This window comes from Peromyscus eremicus, chromosome 1, assembly GCF_949786415.1.
Source record: "Peromyscus eremicus chromosome 1, PerEre_H2_v1, whole genome shotgun sequence".
NCBI classification, from domain to species: domain Eukaryota; kingdom Metazoa; phylum Chordata; class Mammalia; order Rodentia; family Cricetidae; genus Peromyscus; species Peromyscus eremicus.
The window spans coordinates 55,335,229-55,344,888 of NC_081416.1; the positions used below are offsets into that span (position 1 = coordinate 55,335,229).

The following is a 9,660-nucleotide window of genomic DNA, read 5'->3' on the forward strand; positions in this document are numbered from 1 at the left end:
GGAGGGCTGTGGGGAGCACGGTGGGCCTCAGAGCAAAGCCTTAAAGAGGAAGGAGAGAGAGGCTCCGCAGGACAGTCCTAGGGCCAGGAAGAAGGTCATGAGCGCTCCAGCCACCTCCCTCTCAGGTGGCAGCACCTGCCTAGAACACACAGAAACAGAAGCTTATATAGAGAAGGCTAGGCCTGACCTTAGGGACAGCTTCTGGGCTCTCTGCTGTCCCTCTGCACTCGGGTTCTAGTCTGGGTCTGACCCCACCCTCCGTCACTTCACCCTGGTCTTTCTCTGGGCTTCAGTTCCCTCCTCTGTAAAAGTTGACAAAAAAGAACATCTCTCTGGACCTTTAGGGTCCAACTTTATAGGGTTCTGGATCCCATCACTTTATTTCTCAACAGAGTGTCCCGGCTGGTTCTTCCTGCCATGCTGACTCTTCTCAGAGTCCCAGCTCTACTGCCCCTGTCGAAAATAGCTGGGCCACCTAGACAGATAACCCTCCCAGTTCCTAGCCTGGGGTGAGTGCCACAGTGAAGGCCTGTCCCATAGGTTGGCACAGAGGTCTGAAGACAGCTACCTAGGGATGATGGTCTCCCTCTGCAGATACTCGTCCTGAGCTAGGTAGGCCCTCCCCATACCAGCACCCAACCCTTTGCTTCCCAGACCTGGGTGCCAGGCACATGGTGAGAGACACCAAGTAGCCGTTGGAAATGGCGAAGAGCAGCATAAATGTGATGAAGTAGGCGTCCTGCCTGAAGATGATGGGCAGCCGGGCACGCTCGGGCACGTGACAGAGCATGAAGAGTGGCACAAACAGGAAGCGCAGGCACACCAGCAGGGGCAGCAGCCGGCTGTCCTCATCTGGCTGTGACAGAGGTTCAGGTGAGTGTGGGCCCTGCAGCTAGCAGGGGGCATGCCACACGTGTGCAGACGCCCCTGGAGCTAGTTATAGGCAACTGTGAGCAAAGTCACATGGTGCTGGGAACTAAGCTCAGGTCCTCTGGAAGAGCAGCCATTGCTCTTAGCCATTGGGCTCTCTCTCCAGCCCCTGATCATTTCTTTATAAGAAGAGCATTTAGGCCAGGGGAGGGGGGTGGCACACGCCTTTAATCCCAGCACTAGGGAGGCAGAGGAAGGTAAGGCAGGTCTATAGTCATTGTGTATTGGTGCACCAGCATGCATTTCTCCAACCTAACCACAACTAGAACCTACTGGCCGTTCTCCCAGATGGGATTCCAAGCAAGTGGGAGGCTGGGTCTCTAGGTTATGTCCCCACTTAGGCTGCTACTACTGTATTTGTTACTTTCCCAGGGAGCTTTCACATAAGGACACAATGCCCCGCTGACAGAAATCCCCTAACTAAGAATCACATCCAATTTCTCAGCAGCTACAAAAATCTTCACGAAGCAGAGTGCCGGGCTGGGGCTGGGGGCGTGGGACTTCTGCTTTGGAGGAACTCATTCCAGGGGCCAGTCACCTGCTGCCAGTGAGGGGGCTGTTCCAATGTCAGGTCAGGGGGACTACTGAAGGTCACCTTTCTATGTTCCTGTGGACCCTTCGGTCCTGGTACTTCCTAACCCTCTGGCTGGGTCAGCCCCGACAAGCTCACCCATAGGAAGTAGGAAGTCAGGCTCCGGCCCAGCCAATCCATGATGTTGAAGAGCAGAAAGCAGCAGATGGGGTTGAAGAACTGACCTAGGGAAGAGCGAGCCAGTCACCCCAATCCCCATCTGTCCTTTCCCCTCACTCCCCAAGCCCCTCTTCACCCCAACACTCACTCCACTTCCCGGGGCTGGTGGAGCTGGTCACCATGGCTGTGATGGCAGGAAAGACGGACAGGGTGACTGTGAAGACCAACACAAGGCACAGCGCCGTCAGCCAGATCTGGGAGCCGGAGGCAGGGTGTGAGTGGGCAGGGTAGTCCCAACCCTGCTGCCACAGCCCTACCCACTGCACCCCCAAGCCACTGTGACCCAGTGACATTAGGAGGGAAGCACTGAAGCCCGGGGCTGGGGAAAATGTCCCTGGGAAAACGGTTAGGAGCCATCTCTTAGCTGAACCTTCCGGAAGACAACGAACCTTCCGGAAAACAACAAAGACAGAAGGTTTTCCTGGCTTCTGTGGCTCGTCCAGATCCAGCTCTGACTCCGGCTCCTTCTCAAGGTCAAGATCCAGAGCTGGGTCTGCCTTCTGGGGGCTGATGGGAATCCCATTCTTCTCATCTAGGGGAGAGGGAAGGCTGAGGATCAGGCCCATGGCTCAAATTTCCAAAAACAAGGAAATCCCAGTGGTGAAAAAAGTGTCTCTTTCAGCCAAAGTGCAGGAGAAGGGGATTAATGGCATTACCAGCCTGCTTACTAATTTATTTGTTTATTTATTGCAGTGTTGGGGATTGGCCCATGGTTTCATGGGCCGTTAGACGTGTCACTGAATTACACCCCAGCACTTACATGTTTTTTGTTTTGTTTGTTTTTGAAGATAGGATCTTTTTCTAGCCCAGGCTGGCCTAGAACTCTCTATTACCTAGGCCTCTGACTTGCTATCCTGCCCATGTGCCAGGCCATGAGTTAAGCATTTTGGATGGGTTCTCTCATTGTTCTTTGCAATGAAGGAATGGAGGCTAAGCTGGGCATGGCGGCAAATGTCTTTAGTCTCAGCACCCAGGAAGCAGAGGCAGACAGTCTGAGTCTGTGGCCAGCATGGCCTACACAGAAAGACCCTGTTGCCAAAAAACAACAGTAACAAGAAAGAAAGGGAGCAATTCACTGATCTGCCCAAGGCTGTAGAGCCTAGAGACTGTGGATCCAGAATGCTCTCTGCGGCTCCTCCCTTTTGCTCAAGAGGAAGCAGACCCACAGGGTAGCAGGGATGGCTTCCCCTCGTGACCTGCCTCTGCTCACACGAGGCTCAAAGAGATGGGGCTGTCACGGGGACAGAAGGGACTAGTTCCCAGGAGTCTACTTGGACTTGCTCTCTCTCCCACCTCCCCTGCAAGGTTCTGGGATTTACCAGCTTGGAGGAGCTCAGCTTTGGTCTCTAGCTCCTGAACTGGGGCCTGGGACAGCTTCTTGGACAGGTAGTAGCGGGCAAACTCCTGCAGAAGAATCAGGACGTCAGGCCTACCCAAGGCCTGTCTGTAACCCCTTGGCTGGGAGGCTGGGTCCCTGTGGTGGTTTGAAAGAAAATGGCCCCTAAAGGGAGTGGTACTATTAGGAAGTGTGGTCTTGCTGGAAGAAGTGTCACTCTGGGTATGGGCTTTGAGGTCTCCTATGTTTAAGTTATACCCAGTGTCCCAGTTCACTTTCTTTATGCCTGCGGATCAAGATGTAGAACTCTCAGCTCCTTCTCCAGCACCATGTCTGCCTGTGTGCTACCATGTTCCACCATGATAATAATGGATTAAACCTTTGAAACTGTAAGCCACCCCAATTAAATGTTTTCCTTTATAAGAGTTGCGGTGGTCATGGTGTCTCTTCACAGCAACAGAAATCCTACCTAAGACTTTACTCCAATCAACACCTCCTTTGGGGGGATCAGCATTAACTGAGGTCTCATCTCTCTCCTTGGGACTCTCCCAGGGCTTTGTCCAAAATTCCCTAAGGTGGGGGTGTCTAGCCGAACGTCAGGCTTACCAGGTGAGGCAGGCTAAGGTAACACACAATGGAGAGGAGGATGCCCACACAGGGTGTGATGAAGTACCCAAGGGCAGAGGTCTGGGCATCCACACCACCTGTGACAGAAACTTCAGCTGCAGAGGAGATGCAAGTGCCACAGTCCCACATGGTTTCCTGTAGTGTTGCCCGGTCATTCTCCCTTAGTAAAAAGCCCAAGAGCCCTGTTCCTCTGTCTCCACCCCAGAACCCTGGCCTCTTCCTCCTGTGTCCCATCCCTTCTTCCCCAAACTGTAGAGGCTACCCAGCCCTCCAGCCACCAGGTGGACTCACTGGCCATGGACATGAGCATAGCAAGGGCCGCGAAGATCCCAGCCAGGCCCTGGCCACTGAGGAAGAGGGTGCTGTAGGTGGAAGGCATGGTGCCCAGCTGCCCGAAGAGGCTACCTTGAAGCACTGCACAGAAGGCTGTGGAGAGACAGAGAAGGAACCAATACTCCGAGGCAGCCTTGGAGGCATCTGAGAGGAAGTGTCCACTAGGGGCATGGGAAACTCTGGTCCAGGCTAGGCAGGCGTGGGTTTCCTGGGGATTTAGGGCACTCTGCTAGAATATCCCCCATCTCTCTCTCTCTTTTTATTTATTTATTTATTTATTTATTTATTTATTTATTTATTTATTTATTTATTTATTTAAGACAGGGTCTCACTATGTAGATTTCGATAGCCAGGAAGTCACTCTGTAGACCAGGCTGGTCTTGAACTCACAGAGACCTACCTGCCTCTGACTTCCAAGTGCTAGGATTAAAGGCATGCACGCCACCACACCCGGCCTATTTCTCTTTTGAGATAACCATAGGTCTGTGGGACTTCTGACTACGGCCTGCTCCTAGGTCACTATGCGTCTGAGACAAGCGACTTCCCTCTCTCAGGGATCAGTTTGTTTTTGGGGGGATTTGGATGATAATGGCATTGTCTTCCTTCACAGATCTGTTGAGCTGCTCCAGCACAAGGAAGAAGTGGGAGGGGGGGAAGGGGAGCAGAAAGGCAGATGTACTTACAGTTGATGAACCAGACGGATGCCATGGTGATGGAAAAGAACAGCCCAGGGCTCAAGTCCACCTTCACCAATGCTGCCGTCAGGGCAAAGAGCAGCAGTATGGCCAGCAGGCTGCCCAGAATACGCACCGCCTCAGGGATGCTGCTCAGAAGGGCAGAAGACATCAGATGGCCAGGCAGGGCAAGAGAGCATGGGGCAGAGACATGGGACATGGGACAGGAGAAGACAGGCAGTAGGAGGTGCTCCTGGCCGCTAAGGCTGTCCCCACAAGGAGGCTGGGGTCCAACAACTGGCTCTTACCACTGATACAGGAAGGAGTTGAGGAGCGTGAAGAGCAGGAGAGGCAGCTGGGAGAGCAGCGTCACCCAGTTGTTGAAGTTGTAATTGTCTGTGGGACCGGTGTGGTTGGTGCTCAGGGTCTCAGCTGTGCTGTTGGCCCCTGCCAACCGCCCCTGGAAGTACTGCCAGATGGGAGACAGTGTAGAGTCAGGAACCACTTTCCCCTTCCACACTCGGGCTGAAGTCTTGGGGCCTGGCTTTGCACTGTCCCCAGCACCTGGCACACAAGTGGAGCAGGATGGCTATGCACTGAATTAAATGGCCGAATTCTGGGACTGAGTCCAAGGCCTTGCTACATGTCTGGGTCACATCTCCGCTTCAGTGTCCTGGCTCCAGCTCCACTCCCACACCCACAACAGCCTCTATGTTTAATCATCCCATGGGTATTTATTAAACACCTACTGTGTGCTAGGCCCCAGCTTAGGTGCTAAGCAACTACATCCTCTCTGGCAAACATATCCCACCACTCTTCTGTTTAGCTCCCCACAGCCTGCAAGGCAGATCTCACATTTTAGGACTCCCGAATCTGATCCCAGACTCCCTTTCATGTCTTCCTTCTGTGCCACCCTAAGCTCCAGGCTCTAGACACTTTTCTAAATAGGCTCTTATTAGCCTGCACTCTGAATTCCCTCTCCCCATCCTCTGCCTGCTCAGTTCCCAATCTACAAATCTCTTCTATGAAGCAGAAGTTATTTCTCCTGCGAGCAAACCTTTAACACTCTGCTTCAGGCTGGAATGGAATGTCATGTTACGTTATTAATAACTCTGGCCCTATGGCTCTCAAGTTCAGTAGCTGACTCATCTTTGGGTATCCAGGGTCAGCACTGACACAGGCACTCCACAGGCACCTGGAAAGCTATCCCACTAAATATGTTTGAATAACCATGTCCCAAAGAAAACGCAAGCTACACATTTTTGTTCTATAAAAAAAAAATGCATGCAATGCCTGGTCCACAGTAGCTGCACACTAAATATTAGTTGAATAAATGCAATTCATATCATTGCAAAGAAAGTTAAAGGATTGGAAAATCCGCTTTTGGAGCGACTGGCCAGAAATAACGACAAAGAACATGGGCTGGTAGCTCCTTTGCTGGTTAGACTCCCTGTGTAGATGGCCCTGCCCCTCGGAGATCTGGACATTCCTAAAAGTTTGCCTAGCCAGAAGGCGGCTCCTTCTGTGAGGCTCGGTGCTTCGCTGACAGGGGAGACATAGAAGGCGTGGTGAGGAAAGCGGCTCGGGAACCGCAGTCCAAGGCGGCTGGAGGTATGGACGTCTGTGGCCATGCGATTGCTCACTGGCCGCGTGTCTCACCGGGATAGCGGTAATGAAGAAGTTCCAGGGGAGGAGGGTGCCCAGTCCCAGGATGAAGAAGCTGATCCCGACTAGGTGGTAGCTGTGGGGGGATTAATCAGAAGGTCACCCCGAGGACGCACGCCTGGGCCGCCCTAGCCGACTCCGAGGCCGCCCCTCGGTAGAATGGACTACAACCCCCATCACTCCCATTCAAGCAGCCAAAGGAATCGGCTGATGGGAATTGTAGTTCCCGTTGGTCTTGGAGTCTAGAAGCATCCAGACCGGCGGCAATTCACAGGCCTATGGCTACGGGTGCCCCGGTACGCACCACATGGGGTTCCCACCTCACCTGTCCCGAGGGGAGTCTTCCCGCGCCATGGCTGCCGCAGCCCAGTGCGCCAGGCCCGGTGGGGGGCGGCTGCACCTGAGCCTATGCGGGGCTGTGAGGTCGAAGGACAGCGACGGGGGCTGGTCTTCCGGAATCCCAAGGTCGGGGCGCCGTAGGGAGTGTAAGGGTCCAGGCTGGGCTACCGCGAGGACCACGCTTTGCAGGCTCGAACCTCGGCTCCGCCCCCGGGGCGGGGACAAAGGACCATGCACCCCTCCCCCTTAGCGCTGGCTTTGCAGACTCCGCCCGGTAGGCCGCTGTGCTTAGGGTTTGGGATCCGCTTTCCCGCTGCTTGCACCTGTGCTGCTGGGTCTTACCGCCGCCCCTCCCCACAGGCTCCGGTCCTCTCTGTGGGCATCTGTCAGGAATCTGGGGAGAGTGACAAGGACAGTGCCAGATGGAGGGGGTCCGTCGGTGGCTGGGTACCGCCGAACTGGCTGCAGGTTCTTCCTCTTGGCACTCTCCGAGGTGAAGCCTCGCTTGCACCCCTTAAAGTCTGGAGCCCTCTGAGCTTGCTGCTACCCAGTCGGCAGCTTAGCGAGCAAGCCTGGCCGGCCAGGTGGGAGAAGCTGGTGTCACCTACTGTCGTAGAGGTTCCCGGCGAGATGCTCCGAGGAAGGTTCCCCAGAGGTCGAGGAGTTGGCCAGGTGTCTTTGCAGACGGACATGAAAGACAGACGGGCCCTTTTCCTGAAGTACCTGGGTCCAGCTGGGCTTGAACAAAGGCTCTGGAGGGAACTGAGGCCCAGGAAGTGATGCTCAGCTCCCTCCCCAGCAGTCCCCTCCGCTGCCACGGTGCATTCACCTTCCACTATTACCCCCACCCAGTGAAAACTTCGATGAGATTGCAAATTAGAGTCTTATAATTTATGCATGGGTGTGGTTTCTCTAGGATGAGGAAGTGAGACTTACTGTTTTCCTAAGTTAAGAATATATATATATATAATTTTAAGATTTATTTATAGTTATGTATAGAGTGTTCTGTCTGCATATATTCCTGCAGGCCAGGAGAGGGCGCCAGATCTCATTACAGATGGTTATGAGCCACCATGTGGTTGCTGGGATTGAACTCAGGACCCCTGGAAGACCAGCCCCTATTTATATATATTTTTAAAAAGTATATTTATCTGGGCTGTCAAGACAGCTCTGAAGGGTAAGGGTGTTCCTGCCAAGCCTGATAATCTGAGTTCAAGCCTGAGGACCCTGTAATGGAAGGACCGAAGTGACTCCTGCAAATTGCCCTCTGACCTCCACACAAGCACGGTGGCACACCTGTACCACCCCCATGAATAAATGTAATGTGTGTCTGTGTATGTATGTGTTTTAAAGGATATAGTTATTAGCTGAGCAGTGGTGGTGCATACCTTTAATTCCAGCACTTGGGAGGCAGAGGCAGATCTCTGTGAGTTCCAGGACAGCCAAGGCCACACAGAGAAACCCTGCCTCAAAAAAACAAAAGAAAGCCAGGCGGTGGTGACACACACTTTTTTTTTTTTTTTTTTTTTTTTGGTTTTTTCGAGACAGGGTTTCTCTGTGTAGCTTTGCGCCTTTCCTGGAACTCACTTGGTAGCCCAGGCTGGCCTCGAACTCACAGAGATCCGCCTGGCTCTGCCTCCCGAGTGCTGGGATTAAAGGCGTGCGCCACCACCGCCCGGCAGTGACACACACTTTTAATCCCAGCACTCAGGAGGCAGAGCCAGGCGGATCTCTGGGAGTCCAAGGCCAGCTTGGTCTACAGAGCGAGATCCAGGACAGGCACCAAAACTACATGGAAAAACCCTGTCTCAGAAAAAGTGAAAAAGTGGGCTGGAGAGATGGCTCAGAGGTTAAGAGCACTGACTGCTTTTCCAGAGGTCCTGAGTTCAATTCCCAGCAACCACATGGTGGCTCACAACCATCTGTAATGAGATCTGTGAAAGGCCCTAGCCCTTCAGGCTTACACCCCCAAGCCTCAGGAAGAGAGAAACTTCAAGCACCAGGAAATGAGAAACTAAAAATCTAGTTCCCAAGGCAAACTGACTCAGCCACTACTCAATCTGTTAAGAGATGTGCTCGCCGGGCGGTGGTGGCGCACGCCTTTAATCCCAGCACTCGGGAGGCAGAGCCAGGCGGATCTCTGTGAGTTCGAGGCCAGCCTGGACTACCAAGTGAGTTCCAGGAAAGGCGCAAAGCTACACAGAGAAACCCTGTCTCGAAAAACCAAAAAAAAAAAAAAAAAAAAAAAGAGATGTGCTCAACTGTGACTGGGATAGTTGCAGGTGTTCCAGGAAGGATCACCGTGACCTGTGTGTAAGCTCCACTCCCGCCCTGATACCCCCCTTGAGGTTTACGTAACTGTACCCCCTCTGTGATCACCCTGTGATCAGGCCATGAAATTGTATGGGAATTGTAATCTTATGGGTTTTGTGGGTTTTTCCTTTAAAAGCCCTTATGGGGCTGCAGTAAGATGCGGCTCTTGCTCTTGGGAGCAGAGTTTGCCCATCTGTACAGAAGCCAATAAATTCCTCATGCTGTTGCATCAACTGGACTGGAGTCTGGGTTCTTGGGGTGCCCACTTGAGACCCTAAACTTTGGGGTCCAACAATCTGGTGCCCTCTTCTGGCATGCACTCATACATGCTGTATACATAATAAATAAATAAATCTTAAAAAAAAAAAGTGAAAAAGAGAAAGAAAAGAAAAACCAAAAGGAAAAAGAAATTATTTTCAGGTGGTTTTTCCTATGCATCAGGCAGACTGTGCTTCTGCCCCTGCTTGGTTCATTGAAGGTGGTTAATAAAGGATTGGATCATGGTGGTCTGCAGTTGACTCTCTGTGATGCTAGGAACTGAACCCAGAACCTGTGCATGTCAGGCAAACACTTTTTTTTTCCAAGACAGGTTTTTCTGTGTAACTTTGTTCCTTTCCTGGAACTTGCTCTGTAGACCAGGCTGGCCTCTAACTCACAGAGAGCCTGGCTCTGCCTCCCGAGTGCTGGGATCA

The 9,660-nt window shown here is 52.7% G+C and overlaps 1 protein-coding gene across 1 annotated transcript; it reads right to left on the reverse strand.

The window, feature by feature from the left end:
• Window positions 1-7,397, reverse strand: Slc29a2 (solute carrier family 29 member 2). Its single transcript, XM_059263067.1, has 12 exons — window positions 6,642-7,397; window positions 6,311-6,392; window positions 4,960-5,120; window positions 4,661-4,800; window positions 3,936-4,070; window positions 3,624-3,721; window positions 3,001-3,085; window positions 2,071-2,213; window positions 1,770-1,875; window positions 1,601-1,686; window positions 657-856; window positions 1-139 (listed from the first exon to the last, which is right to left on the reverse strand). Exons 1-12 carry the CDS (start codon window positions 6,668-6,670, stop codon window positions 28-30), a joined length of 1,377 nt encoding a protein of 458 aa, XP_059119050.1. The 5' UTR covers window positions 6,671-7,397; the 3' UTR covers window positions 1-27.
• Between the last annotated feature and the right edge of the window lie 2,263 nt (window positions 7,398-9,660).

Excerpts from the sequence above, each read along its gene's own strand:
- Slc29a2 (XM_059263067.1), bottom strand. The coding sequence starts at position 6,670 with ATGGCGCGGGAAGACTCCCCTCGGGACAG. Across the intron at positions 5,121-6,310 it reads TCTTCATTACCGCTATCCCG|TACTTCCAGGGGCGGTTGGC; the intron begins GTGAGACACGCG and ends CCCATCTGGCAG. Across the intron at positions 3,722-3,935 it reads TATGCTCATGTCCATGGCCA|GTGGTGTGGATGCCCAGACC; the intron begins GTGAGTCCACCT and ends TTTCTGTCACAG.